This window comes from Mytilus edulis, chromosome 12, assembly GCF_963676685.1.
Source record: "Mytilus edulis chromosome 12, xbMytEdul2.2, whole genome shotgun sequence".
Classification (NCBI taxonomy): domain Eukaryota; kingdom Metazoa; phylum Mollusca; class Bivalvia; order Mytilida; family Mytilidae; genus Mytilus; species Mytilus edulis.
The window spans coordinates 31972254-31988576 of record NC_092355.1 but is presented as its reverse complement, the minus strand read 5'-3'; the positions used below and the strand labels follow the sequence as shown (position 1 = coordinate 31988576).

General features: G+C 28.9%; 1 protein-coding gene across 1 annotated transcript; it reads left to right on the top strand.

The window, feature by feature from the left end:
* The first annotated feature begins 3180 nt into the window (after window positions 1–3180).
* Window positions 3181–15751, top strand: LOC139499521 (fibrinogen-like protein A). Its single transcript, XM_071288231.1, has 9 exons — window positions 3181–3288; window positions 9570–9635; window positions 10392–10463; window positions 11207–11278; window positions 12203–12262; window positions 12442–12581; window positions 13931–14027; window positions 14794–14958; window positions 15513–15751. Exons 1-9 carry the CDS (start codon window positions 3216–3218, stop codon window positions 15725–15727), a joined length of 960 nt encoding a protein of 319 aa, XP_071144332.1. The 5' UTR covers window positions 3181–3215; the 3' UTR covers window positions 15728–15751.
* Window positions 15752–16323: the final 572 nt, after the last annotated feature.

Here is a 16323-nt window from a genome sequence, read left to right as displayed (position 1 = left end):
ATTAAAGCCAAAATATGCAATCTTTAATGACCTGACAACAGTACCGTAACTATATCCCTTCCGGCGTACTAAATTATAATCCTGGTACCTTTGATAACTATTTACACCACTGGCTGGGTCGATGTCACTGCTGGTGGACGTTTCGTCCACTAGGGTATCACCAGCCCAGTAGTCACTTTTTGAAATTTTGGATTCTCAATGCTCTTCAACTTTGTACTTGTTTGGCTATATAAATATTTTGATATGAGCGTCACTGATGAGTCTTATGTAGACGAACGCGCGTCTGGCGTACTAAATTATAATCCTGGTACTATTCTTAATAAGTCTGTTTAAGGTTTTGTACATGTTGTAAGCTTTTTAGGTGAATAGTGACATTTTTGTGCTTTTTTCAAGAATATTACCATAAAAGATTGGATGTGAAATACCTGAACGTATAAGATGTCTGCATGTTGAGTTATATATTTACGAATCATTTCCTTATACCGATGATAAAATTTAGTAAATGTTTTGACTAGTATGTCATGTATGTGATATCGTAAACCCTGGTGTAATAATTTTACAGTAATACATAAATTTTTCTCGCTAAAATCTAATACGTTGTTACATACTCGAGCGAATCGTTTAAGTTGACATACATAAACACAATAAAATGGTGACAAGGGAACGTCACCATCTACAAATGATCTAACAATAGGAAATGAAAAATCCTCTCTTTTATCATAATTTTTTTTTATGATTATGTATGTTTATTAGATATGTCATATAAACCGTTTATTTGTTTCGAGGAGATTTTGGAAAAATCTGTACATTTTTATTTTGTTATTAATATTTAAAAAGAACAATAAAGATCTCCCATCTTCATGTTCGCTTATTATACTTTTAAAAAATATATGTAAAGGGTGACAAATTACCAGGACATCAAGATCTTCGACTTAACGCCATTCTGTCTAAAATTAATTGTATACTCAACCAATGGTTTAGTCCGTTGGGGATTTTTGCAAATTATTAAAGACGTTCTCCAAAATATGCAACAACAATCATCCTTATTTAGTCGTAATATCACAACTTTAGACTTTTCGATGTTTAATGATAATCAAGTTAACGCATTTGATTTATAATAACACCTTATGTAAAAAATTCTGGGTTTTGATTGGTTAATAACCAGTGTATTTTTCACCAATTTACTGTTATCAAATGCATATCGTTCAATTTTTAACGCCGCCGGGGTATTTTCTTTACCCTTTCTGTCTGTGGTATTTGCCAAAAAATACTCTATCCGACTAGACACTTGTAACGTAACGATCATCGATGCGTTTTGGAACATTGAAATTCGGTGTAATTAAACAGATATAGCATGTTCTTCAGTGGTATTTGCGAAAAATACCCCTCCTTAACATGATATATATGTTTAAAATTTTACATTATCATGTAAATTGTTTTGATTATGGGTTATATGTAGATAAAACCAGCGTGTTCTTTTTGGTAAGTTTTTGTTTCGCAATTATCAATATAAAAATGACCACATCGTCACATGAAACAGAGCGTTTTGAATAAAACTGGGAATTGAAGTTACAAACTCCTTCAACTGGCTTGTTTATTGTTGTAATAGGTTTCAAAAAAATAAAAATTCGGAAAAAAGACACTTATTCTAATTTCAAATACACCAAGGATTATATTATCAAAATCCTATCCTTTTCTCTTGATCAACATTACTTCTTTTTACTGGATGATTTGTATGTATACTCATATGAGCAGAATTAATAGGAAAATTTTGAAAAAGCCGTTACCATAAATAAACTAGTGTTAAAAGAACGGAGCAAACTGAGTTAGTGACATGCTTAAACTATTTACAATAACGTATTTAGATAGTTTTGGCTGAAGTTAAATGATAATGTACTTGTATGTCTTAAATGTATTATAAAAATATGGCTTATAACAAATTTAAGCATCGTTTGTTTACGTTTCCTTGTTGTGATGATTTTCGGTTTCACAAGCGTGTATTTTCACGTATAATGCTTATATTATTACGTCATTGTTCTATGACGTCGTGAAGCTCATTCATAAATTAGCATATGAGTACGATCGGAACAACCCCCAAGGGTGACAGGGGTATAGAAATATGGTCACTTGGTCTTCTCCCGACCGGCAGTAAAACGCTTGCCGAAGTGGGGCGTCCGTTTGGCTGTGCGGGATGCATCAAGTTCGCAGTCACGTCCGGTCAGAAGGGGGACGTTAAATCCGATGCCTCGTGTAAAGAGAGTGCCACGCTCTTTGCACGTTAAGAACCCTTGCAACAACTCTTTGAGGGGTCCGTAGGTGGCCTGTTGCAAGGCAAAATTTCTGTCCTTATCCATATACCCTCCTTTTCCGGTAGCAGTCCAAATCTCTCCGACCATAATTCCTGAATGGCCTCTATTGTATCAACCTACCTATTGTAATTATTGTGAACTTATTCTCGTCCTGAATATGCATGCAATATTTGCCACTGGACGTTAAGCAACCAATAATCAATCAATCAAACGATCGGAACAGCTCAATTAATATATTCACATTTTACCACGGATGTGTACCCAAAGCGTTTGGAGGACGTCATACTAGAATTGTCTACATTGCATTTTTGTGTTGTATATTTATATTTAGTCACTACTTTTATGAGGCTTTCTTATGAAGTTTTTTTCTGGGTTTTTTTTTCTCGTCCTTGTCAACATTATATGGTATTCAGAGGTTTTTCAACGACACGAAAACCACTCCGATATAATTTTAAAGAAGAGCGATAATGAGGATTCGCTTATCAAAACAGTTTTCTATTTTTGATTTTTGGAAGTTTTATAAACAGTTGATTATACTTCATTACAACACAGAAGTGTTGACTATTGTGCTTAAAAGATATGAACGAAGTCGATTGTGCAAAATTATTAATGAAACTTTAATGCTTCCGACAATTTGTACTTTTATTCCTTAATTTTTATATTATTTAAAAATTATGAAAAATTATTTGTAATGTTTTATTTCTGCAATCAAAACTTTCAAATAATAAAAAAAAAATCTGCTGAGTTAATGTAAAAAAGAATGCACCATCTGGATACCTGTGAAATTTAATACGTTTTGAAAAAAGTTAACATGCAACAAAACCATTTTATATCAAATGATATTTTTTTTTATTTGAATACAACAATTTCACTGTCTCGTTTGTTGAGGAACATCATTTTCTCAATATGTTCAAGATGCTTATCGTGTTGTCACTTCTGTTCGTCGTAACTTTTTCCTTGGAATCAAAAGACAGAGAAGGTAGGATAATTTTATGTGTTATCATGTAATAAGAATGCACATAGTTGAGCTACGTCACTTGGTAATTTTTTTTTTTGTTTAAATTTCACGAAATTGTTTGGATTACAGTTTTTATTATGGTACAGTACTTGCAACCTTAGGCGTTATTGTTTGACGTGAACTTGACTGATCGGTGAATGATCGGTGACGGATGTTTGACTGATCGATGAGTGATCGGTGACCCATAGGATCCGTCAGATAAGTCAAATAACCTATGTGAGAGTTACCGTGACAACGGTCATCGATCGATTAGTAAATTAAATTTATGCACGGATCGAACGGATGCGTATATATTTAAAATTCTTATGTAAACTGAACTCAACAGTGTTTACAATCGATGAACGCGGACCTCTACGAAGACACATTAATTTACACGTTAATTTATAATAAAATTGGTTGCAGCAAAAATGATACTATTTTATTTGAAATCAGTTAATTTTAACATCTCAAGACAAGTCATTTAATTAGAATAGGATATAATAAGAATTAAAATAATTCAACTTTTATTTTTGTGGAATAAGAATGCAGTTATTGCTTTATTTTGATACAAATTATTAACCGCCATATGATTTCAGTACTTTTTGTTTATCAGGATTGGTTGTTCTTCATAAAGTATGTTTACTTTAATGAAAAAGATACTAAATTTTTATAGGCGTTGCCTAAATGCAAATATTTCTATATTTTACTGAAATTACTGACCGCCATTGGTAATTGGGCTTTTTATAGTTGAGATTAGGTTGTTTTTCATAAAATTAAAAGAATGTCAGAAAAATCATACTAAAATTTTGTTCTCAATTGTTTAAAATTACCAAAACTATTTTTGATATTATTAGAAATAATACTATTTTATTTAAATCAGTTATTTTTAACATCTCAAGACAAGTCTTTTAATTAGAATAGGATATAATAAGAATTAAAATACTTAAACTTTTTTTTTTTGTGGAATAAGAATGTAGTTACGGTATTGCTTTATTTTGATACAAATTATTAACCGCCATATGATTTCAGTACTTTTTGTTTATAAGGATTGGTTGTTCTTCATAAGGTATGTTTACTTTAATGAAAAAGATACTAAATTTTTATAGGCGTTGCCTATATCTAATTATTTCTATATTTTACTGAAATTATTGACCGCTATTGGTAATTGTGCTTTTTATAGTTGAGATTAGGTTGTTTTTCATAGAATTAAAAGAATGTCAGAAAAATCATACTAAAATTTTGTTCTCAATTGTTTAAAATTACCAAAATTATATTTCTTTTTATCAAAAATGATACTAATTTTTTTTAAATCAGTTATTTTTAACATCTCAAGACAAGTCTTTTAATTAGAATAGGATATAATAAGAATTAAAATACTTAAACTTTTTTTTTTGTGGAATAAGAATGCAGTTATTGCTTTATTTTGATGCAAATTATTAACTGCCATATGAGTTCAGTACTTTTTGTTTATCAGGATTGGTTGTTCTTCATAAAGTATGTTTACTTTAATGAAAAAGATACTAAATTTTTATACGCGTTGCCTAAAATGCAAATATTTCTATATTTTACTGAAATTATTTACCGCCATTAGATTTTTGTGCTTTTTATAGTTTAGAGTAAGTTGTTTTTCATAGAATTAAAAGAATGTCAGAAAAAATCATACTAAAATTTTATTCGCATTATTTAAAATAACCAAAATTATTCTTATTTTTATCAAAAATGATACTATTTTATTTGAAATCAGTTAAATTTAACATCTCAAGACAAGTCATTTAATTAGAATAGGATATAATAAGAATTAAAATAATTAAACTTTTATTTTTGTGGAATAAGAATGCAGTTATTGCTTTATTTTGATACAAATTATTAACCGTCATATGAGTTCAGTACTTTTTGTTCATCAGGATTGGTTGTTTTTCATAAAGTATGTTTACTTTAATGAAAAAGATACTAAATTTTTATACGCGTTGCCTAAAATGCAAATATTTCTATATTTTACTGAAATTATTTACCGCCATTGGATTTTTGTGCTTTTTATAGTTTAGAGTAAGTTGTTTTTCATAGAATTAAAAGAATGTCAGAAAAATCATACTAAAATTTTATTCGCATTATTTAAAATTACCAAAACTATTTTTGATATTATTAGAAATAATACCATTTTATTTAAAATCAGTTATTTTTAACATCTCAAGACAAGTCTTTTAATTAGAATAGGATATGATAAGAATTAAAATACTTAAACTTTTATTTTTGTGGAATAAGAATGCAGTTATTGCTTTATTTTGATACAAATTATTAACCGTCATATGAGTTCAGTACTTTTTGTTCATCAGGATTGGTTGTTTTTCATAAAATATGTTTACTTTAAGGAAAAAGGTATTTAATTTTTGTACGCGTTGCCTATAATGCAAATATTTCTTCATTTTACTGAAAATATTGACCGCCATTAGATTTTTGTACTTTTTATAGTTTAGAGTAGGTAGTTTTCAATAGAATTGAAAGAATGTCAGAAAAATCATACTAAAATTTTATTCCCATTTTATTAAATAACCCAAATTATTCTTCTTTTTATCAAAAATGAAACTATTTTATTGAAAATCAGTTATTTTTAACATCTCAAGACAAGTCTTTTAATTAGAATAGGATATAATAAGAATTAAAATACTTTTTTTGTGGAATAAGAATGCAGTTATTGCTTTATTTTGATACAAATTATTAACCGCCGTATGATTTCAGTACTTTTTGTTCTTCAGGATTGGTTGTTCTTCATAAATTATGTTTACTTTAATGAAAAAGATACTAAATTTTTATACGCGTTGCCTAAAATGCAAATATTTCTATATTTTACTGAAATTATTGACCGCCCTTGGATTTTTGTACTTTTTATAGTTTAGAGTAAGTTGTTTTTCATAGAATTAAAAGAATGTCAGAAAAATCATACTTAAATTTTATTTGCAATATTTAAAATAACCAAAATTATTCTTCTTTTTATCAAAAATGATACTATTTTATTTAAAATCAGTTATTTTTAACATCTCAAGACAAGTCTTTCAATAAGATTAGGATATAATAAGAATTAAAATACTTCAACCTTTTTTTTTTGCTTTATTTTGATACTAATTATTAACCGCCATATGATTTCAGTACTCTTTGTTTATCAGGATTGGTTGTTCTTCATAAAGTATGTTCACTTTAATGAAAAAGATACTAAATTTTTATACGCGTTGCCTAATATGCAAATATTTCTATATTTTACTGAAATTATTGACCGCCATTGGATTTTTGTACTTTTTATAGTTTAGAGTAAGTTGTTTTTCATAGAATTAAAAGAATGTCAGAAAAATCATACTAAAATTTTATTCGCATTATTTAAAATAACCAAAATTATTCTTCTTTTTATCAAAAATGATTCTATTTTATATAAAATCAGTTATTTTTAACATCTCAAGACAAGTCTTTTAATAAGAATAGGATATAATAAGAATTAACATACTTAAACTTTTATTTTTGTGGAATAAGAATGCAGTTATTGCTTTATTTTGATACAAATTATTAACCGTCATATGATTTCAGTACTTTTTGTTCATCATGATTCGTTGTTTTTCATAAAGTATGTTTACTTTAAGGAAAAAGGTATTTAATTTTTGTACACGTTGCCTAAAATGCAAATATTTCTTCATTTTATTGAAATTATTGACCGCCATTGGATTTTTGTACTTTTTATAGTTTGGAGTAGGTAGTTTTCAATAGAATTAAAAGAATGTCAGAAAAATCGTACTAAAATTTTATTCGCATTATTTGAAATAACCCAAATTATTCTTCTTTTTATCAAAAATGAAACTATTTTATTGAAAATCAGTTATTTTTAACATCTCAAGACAAGTCTTTTAATTAGAATAGGATATAATAAGAATTAAAATACTTAAACTTTTTTTTTTGTGGAATAAGAATGCAGTTATTGCTTTATTTTGATACAAATTATTAACCGCCGTATGATTTCAGTACTTTTTGTTCATCAGGATTGGTTGTTCTTCATGAATTATGTTTACTTTAATGAAAAAGATACTAAATTTTTGTAGGCGTTGCCTAAAATGCAAATATTTCTATATTTTATTGAAATTATTGACCGTCATTGGATTTATGTACTTTTGAAAATGCAAATATTCCTTCTCATATTTGAAAATATTGTAACTTCAATTGCAATGAGTTGTTATAAATATATTTGATATGATAATTCAAGAATAAAATTAAAAATCCCTATCTGTTCAACCAAATTTTGCAATTTTCACAGCTTTCTAAATATTTTACCTTAAGTTTAACTTCATAGAAACCAGGTATATCCTTAATTGTACATGTATCAGCTTTCTACATGCCAATTTTCACCATACCTTTAAAGCCTTCTTACAAAATAACTGACCTTTAAACAGAGGTACTCCAAAAAAAAAACCTGGTTTTCTGGAAATCGAAAATTAGTATACTATGGAGCGCATTAATCCACAATTTTTAATGCAAACTCACAGACAAGTAAATTTTGGCTCAAAATGATCTAGATATGTTTCTCTTTCACCAAAAGTTTCATTTCTGCAAAATTGTTGGTTAGTTCAAGTAAACAAGGACATCAAAAGCACTATTTTGTGTCAGAGTAGGGCTACTTTTACATACGTTCTAAATTGGAGGGAGTAATTGGTGGTCTGACACCTTAAAGTTAACGTTTTGTTTTTGTTGAACAAACATGAAATTATTCTTCATTTTCATAGAATATTATGACCACCTTTGGATTTTTGAACTTTTTATTGTTTAGGAATGGTTATTTTTTAATAAGGCAAAAAAGACTATCAGTAAAATATAATGTAATGTTGTTTGCAAATTATTGATATTTCTTGTTAAAAAAAAACAGCATATTTTGTAATTTGTTATTTTAAAGGCTTTGATTGTGACAAGAATATAGAAAGGCCGTGATTGTGATAAGTGTTTTTACTGAATTTTATGATGATAAGAATACAAAAATTTAAAGTATTGAAAATAATAGACTAAAATTTTCAATAACTGATCCATTCATTTCGTTTTCTGGAGTATTTATGGAATATAATAAAATCAAAATCGCGACTGATATAGACACTGTTTTAGAACTTGCCGCGTTTGAAAATATAATATAACCTAAATAAAAATGAAAAAGACCATTCTTTAATGATAATATTTTAATTTAGATTTTATCTGTACATTTCTTTTCATTTCAATTCATAAAACTTTGCTATATAATTAATAAAAAACTGTATCAAGTTGTACTTGAACGTTGGTATTTCACGGTTCACCATTTTGATTAAATTAAACGAAACTAAGATTCCGTAATTTGTATTAGTATATCATGTGACGCATTAAAGTTCAATCCGTCAGTAAGGTCAATCGGTACTATCCGTCCGATCAGTCCGATCAGTCAATTACATTTACTATAAGTCTGACGGATTGCTGACGTGAGTTTGACGCGAACTTGACTGATCGGTGACTGATCGATGACCGCTGATTGATCGCTAAAACAGTAACGCCTAAGGTTGCAAGTACTGTATATTACAAGACGATGAATAAAAATACCAATTGGGAAGTAATAGATACAACAGTAAAAATACGATATCAAATAACATTAAATACTTTGGTTTCGCCATTTTTAGTAATAAGTATCGATACATCTTAAACAGGCAAAATCAATAAACTGCAGTTATTTACAACTGTCATTTAACTGTTTTCACTACTTAAGCTCAAAGCCTTGTTTTTTTTACATTTGCTTATTTCAGTATTTGTCTTTTGGGAAGAAGCGATGGATCCTTTCTATTTATAAGCATCGAAAGTTAATTATTTTCTATCTTCAGTACCAGAGACAGCCTTTGATAAAATATGCATATGTTAGAAAAGTCAGGGGGTGCGATAACTTGTATGGGGTGTATTACAACATGTGCAAATGCTTATTTGTAATTGGACGGATGAAAAAAAAATGTAAGATGATGTGAACATTTGTAGCTAAGGCTTAACAAATTTAACAACAAAGATTAAAAATAATTTTAAAAGGTATCTTGTTATGGGTGCAACAGGTCAATAATAGATAAAAATATAAAGGAAAATACATATTGACAACATTTTAATTTAGGCAGTTACATAAGTAAACGAATCTGATTTGGATTGATTAAAAACGTTTCCGCTATGGCATATCCATGGCACGTGAAGATAACTTAAATACAAAACACACTTTTAGATATCAAATTTAATTTCAGGTTTGAGAACATATAGAGAATCAGAGGAGAAGACTAGAGTTGATGATATTTTACACGAATTACAAGGTACAATTACCGTTTTTGGATCCTTTTGTATGTTCATAACTAGTGGTACATCTTTCGAGAAACCCTCTAATGTTTATTCCAATGTGAAGCATGCAAAGTTTGAATAACATTGCGTCAATATTTTTTTTTATTAAATAATATACTGCTGATCAGAGAGGGGGAATATATGTCAAGAGGATTATCGCTTTTAAAAAATATTTCAACCTGAAACATGCAGAAACTCCTCTGCTTTGCAAGTATAACTATATTTTAATTTTTAAAGTTCATCTTTATTTTTGAACATCTATACGGATGTTTTATTTTTTATCTTAAAAGATGTGACAGAAGAAAAAAAACATTACTATTTTATGTTTTTATTTTCGCTTAATTGATCCATCATGACATACATGTAATTAGATTAGATTTGGGGTCTATTCTTACAATTTTGAATGTCAAGTCGGAAATATGACAAGTGTTTTCAATTCGTTTGATATGTTTGAGCTTTATATTTTCCATCTGATATCAGAGGCTTGCGTTTAATGTTGCTTTTTAAATCGTTGATATATTACACTTAGGGTGTCATATGACAAACAAAAAGCTCTTCTTTAAAACAACTTGTCACAAATATAATTACATTAACGGAGGTTGTTTAAGTATTATATATAGAAAAACAAGATTCAAAATACTAAAAAAAAAATTCCATTATTTTATTTAAATCAAAATAAACGCTTTAAGATTGATTTCATATTGAAATATCATAACTACTTTAATTGATAGGAATATGTCTGCATGAAAATGAAGACAGAGACGTTACACAACTTAAGAAAGATACACAATCTATACTTAAAAGTAAGTATATGATATTTTTTATGTGTATATGTTTTAATTTATTTTTTTACTTTTAAAATATCTTGTCGAAAGCGCCAAGTTAAGAGATTTTGAAAATGAGAAAGGATCAATAAAATAAAGTTTGAGCATACGATCAAAACGTATGCAACATAACGACAACATTTAACACAAGGCATTTAAAGGAAAACATGGAGTCTTTCCGAATAGACTGACACCGACGAACAAATGTACATTAAATCAACCGACTAAAGGCAAAGATATTCGGCTCATAAGGTCAGCCTCAGAGTGTTTACCGCTAATAAAAAAAAATACAGAGCAGCACAATGAGTGCATATTTGGACTAGTTACTAATTACCCCTTGTAGCACAGGAGTTTGACCCAGTTTATGATCGTTAATACCGTGCTCATAAAAATACCAGAGTTAAAATTGTGTACACAAGACGTGCGTTTAAGTTACAAAATTCCTATAACAGGCACTGTCATACATTAAAGTTGTTTGTCTGACGCCTCCTGATTTTCAATTGATCCCTTTGCCATGGTTGTATATTCGCTCTCTTTGACAAACAACCATACAAAAACTCTGTAATACCAAAACAAAAACACTTAAAATCTACTCACGACCTGATTGATACTAAACAAGTAGAGCAATGCATTGATAAAAATCCACTTATGTAAAACAAATTGTATTAGATTAAAAGGGATAACTGTATTTGTGTCATATTCAAATACTGTCTTTTTAATAGATATGGCGGTGTATAAAGATGTAGTAAAGATGAACAAACAGTTGAAGAATGATATAAAATGGATCCTAGAAGGTCAGTATAATTGTGTAAGCTTTACATATACATGTATATATATATAATATACATATTTTCCTTAGAGGTTTATACATCGGAAAAGTAGATCAACAAATTGAAATATTGCATCAGAGCAAACGTAAAGAAGTCTTTGCACTAGAAATAGAAACAGTGTTAGGCTGTGGATGATAAAAAAAAAATGTTATAACGAACACCACTGACGACCCATTAATTGAAATAGTAACAATTTTTATTATAACTCGAAATGTATCAGAAGTCTTGCAGCAAATCATTCCATACTCTCACAAATATATTGTTTATTATTAAAAACAGTTTGGGATTAGCTCCATCCTGCGTATACATGTAAACAGCTCTTCGACGTGTAATATATATTATATAATATAATTTCAAGCTAATATCTTATGAAATTATATGCTAGCATCCGGTGTAAACAATCGGTAGTGTTAGTGTTATTCATCAGACACCATATTAATATTTAGTTGCGAATGTAAGTTAGAGAAAAGGTTGACGGTTTAAAACAGAGGGGAAAGATACCAAAATAAAAATAAAACTTTCCCGAAGGTTCGAATTACACAAAAGGCTATTTAAGTTCAGAGGTAAAACAAACTGGAAATATTACAGTAAGAAAATATAAGACTAACAATACAGCATTCAACTCCAAATGTGTATCCCGTCGTTCTGAAAAGAGGACGGAATTGTGGTAACAACAATGGGAACAATATAAAAAAAATAAACATTTCAGAAGACAGGACTGAATATACTCAAGTCGTTGATGTAGAGGCTTTATTTCAGGAATTCGTTCAAAAAAAGGCAATGCAATGTGTTTATTTACTTCTCAACAAAAGGCATAAACAAGCATGCTTAAATTGAGTAATAATGAATCAACAGATTCGGCTAACATTTTGAATATTAATTTTATAGAGTCTCGTGGCGAAAAGGAAATTTCAAGGATAGTCAGGCTGTTAAAACATGAAGTCAAAGGTAATTAAAACACATCGACTTTTTATTATGTCAATATGTCTTTTTATTATTATGAAGGTAAAAAAGAAAGACAGAAGAAAAAAAGATAAAAAAAAAGATAAAGAAACTCTAGATATCTATGATTTTTGTTTACAAAAAGAAGGATAAAAATGAAAATAAATACGTTCAATAAATTGCAGGGATATGTGGAATGTCTGCAAAGGACTGCACTGAGATTAAGAAATATAAAGCAACCTCAGGTGTCTACCAAATATTCCCCAAGAAAACAGAAGGAGTAAAAGCTTATTGTGATATGGATACAGACGGTGGGGGATGGACAGTGCGTACTTTTTCAAATATGATATCAATGTAGAGCAAACTGTTCTCGCCAGGCTCACTTTGAAGTCTGTTTCTATATATTCTAGAATTTTGTATTATGTTATGAGTATATATTAAACAATAGAATAAGTGCGAGCGGTTCAAAACAAAGAAAATTTAACTCCTACTGTCTTTCGATATTGCATGTTCAATATACTACATAAAGAATAATAAGAAATCTGAAAACATAATTAAATATGATAATTGTTTGTCCGATAAGTATATTAAAGTCATATGAAATTCTTGAACCAATACATGTATATATCATAAACTTAGTCTCCAGTGCACAATTGTATCATTTTTTACGCAAACATATCGTATAATCGTCAATTTTTTTTCTCTCTGTCTGTTATGGTGTGAAAATATGGCAGCTAATCAATTGTCGTGTATATAAGCCGTAGTTTACCGATTGTCGCCTTATAGTAAACAATCAACAACGAAGAATGGATATTGAGCACATGTATAATATGTACAATCAGAAAATAATAGTTTATTTCAATGACAGACAAATGCGAACTGCGATCACAGGATTTTTACGAGAAGGGTCATGCAAAGGTCACTTGCATACGGAAAATATGTCAGTTAATTGCTTCTTCTAAATTTGGAGAAATCAAAGAACTTTCTACAAAGAAGTGTCATGCAGATGTCACTTGCATACGGAAAATATGACAGTGAATTGCTTCTTCTAAATTCGTCTTCAGAAAAAGTATGTGTACATAAGTTTTATAATGAAAACTATCCATTTAGTTATAAAAAAAACATATGAATCATTTTTTTTAATTTGCGGTTTCATATGACTCTAATAACATGAAAAGGTAAAACAAAATTGAATAGAAATGATTTTTCAATTTTGCAAATTTTTCATTAAGGGTTGTAGATTATATTTATATATTACAAATCACATTAAGAATATCAAATACTTTTTATCTAAATACATCAAATCTTTGATGCTTATTGTTACGTCTTTCTACTGATATAAAAGACACCCATTAGGGGCCTTAACTCTCTTCTGAGTTTATCATTAAATTGTATACTAGTATACAAGAAAACACACAACACAATCTGTCAGTTTACTGATGAGTTGTTTACTCATATCAAAACTTTCAAAAAGACAGCGCATAATAAGATCTTTCAAACGACATCAGAATTAAAAAAATAAACTTAACAATCTGATTTTCTGAATTCTGTTACATTTTGTAAATTGGGGTTGATTGCAAAATGTCGATAGGAATGAGTTTCATTACATATTTAAATCTATTGTTTTTGCTTGATATTTTAGTTTAAATATCTTATCTCATAACTTCTTTGAAGATTATCCAGAAAAGATATGACGATTCCGTTAACTTCCAGAGAAATTGGACTGAATGTGAAAATGGTTTCGGTAACGTCAATGGAGAATATTGGCTTGGTATGTATATTTAAAACATATAACCAATAAGTATTATAACATATGATTAAAGCGTCTTCGATGTCAGTTCTCCCGACCAACATTTTTGTATTTCATTATAAGCAATGTCGATAATTGGATAGATTTATTATTTTTTTTTAGAAAACGATCTTTTTTTAACTATCATTAGTGTGAAAAATAAATATGCATACATGTAGCAATCTTGTAACTTGGAACAGGTGACATGTTCTGATTCACTTTTTGTTTGAAATGTTGCCAGTAAGGCTATCATTATCGAATAACTATAAACAACCTATAAAGTTCATCAATTCGTCTCACGTTAACGCCTGTCATATACTCAAAACGATGTTTTTAATTGTAACATATGTATGAAAACAACTTGTTCATGGTTATACGTCTTTATTAAAAAATTGAATGTTTCTTTTTCGTAAATTCATTGGGATGTAAAAGCGTTGATCGAACTACATTTTGTATGAAGCTTAAAATGTGTGCACGGTCAACAATTTTACAACCATATGAAATTACTAAAAGAAGCATTCAATACTTATAATTACATTTTTTTCGCTACATGTATATGATCATGAAAACACTATTACAATCAAGCTTTTCTTTTATTTACCCGTGCACTTTATTGTGGAAACGTGTGTAATCAGGAATGTTATAATTCTTTTAGAAATAAATGTTAATTTCAAAATAACGCGAGATTGATGTTAGCCAATTAACATAACGTATTATAATGATACATACATTTAATGTAATTATTAAGGCAACAAACATGTACACCGTTTGACGTCCAGTGGTACATACGAGCTGAGAATAAATCTCACTGATAAGAAGAACAATAAGAAATATGCTACATACACGACATTTGTTGTTGGAGATGCAGCCTCACAGTACAAGCTGACGATTGGAGGTTATAGCGGTGATGCAGGTAAGACCATTGTTGTTAACAATGCAACATCATAATTCAAGCTCAATTTAAACGGAATATAATAATTATCTCTTTACATTAATATTGTTATTTAATAAATATGTTTCTTTCAATTGAATTACGATTCTATATATTTATATTTTCTTGTCGAGTTTCGCTCTAATTTCAGTTTTTTATATTATCATTTCTTCATCACTTGTATTGTTTTTGGGATTTTTAAATGTTCTGTCCTCGTGCATTATGGCAAAGACTAATATTGTCAACATGCACGATAGTTAGTAAAATTTCAATCCTAAGCATACAAACTATGTAAAGTAACATTGCAATAAAAAGAATTGTCATTACTGACTGACTCAACAAAAGCAGTTTCTTAAAGAAATAAATAAACTACACATACTCCGATGAAGATACAATTACACTTACGGTAACATATATTACATACGAAAAAATGTGCTCGTATTTAGTGTGCAAATATGATATCGTCAACGGTCAGGCAAATTTTTTTATGTTTTATTCTTGGAATATAAACGACGTAATATATATTTCAATTTAAGGAGATTCGTTGAGCTACCACAACGGAATGAAATTCAGTACTGTTGACAGGGATAATGATTTACACAGTATCAACTGCGCCAAGAGTGAAGGACCGTGGTGGTTTAAAAAATGTTTACATAGTGCTCTAAACAGACCATCTAAAGATCATTGGTACTGGTATCATATAAGTGGTCATTACGTGAAGACATCGGTGATGATGATACGAAAGATCTAGTTATAATAAAAGATATTTATATTTTTCTTGTATGAATTATTTCGCCATGTAATTATCTAAAGAAAGATACATATTTTTCTGTACATGCGTTTCATCATATGTTAGTTTAAATGTAGGAGGGGATTACGAAAACAAAATGATTGAATTATTATATAATTTATTACTAACAAGTTAACAATTGTTTTCCCTTCGTTTGATGTGTTTTGTCTCTGGTACGTGACTCTCCGATTCGATTTTTTTTTTATTTTACGTTTCATTTCAAATTTTACGTCTACTAAAATTCATCTAGGTTCTCTGAAAAAAAAATAACTTTAAAATGCAACATAATGTGACTATAAATGTCAGATTTATTGGTGAATTGTAAGATTTAGATATTGTTTTGCTTATTTTAATTCATGTTGTAACGTGATAAAGTACAAATACTTTTATCTCATCTATCATGGACATAATTGAGTTAATGTAGAACTAGGTCATGTTTTTCTCATTTCTAAAACCTTATGGTCGGTTTTCGGTTGCTTATATTATGGTTCATAGTTATGTTCCTAGTATATTTCTACCATATTCGATCAAATGTTAAAATAGAAAAAATTGCTTTA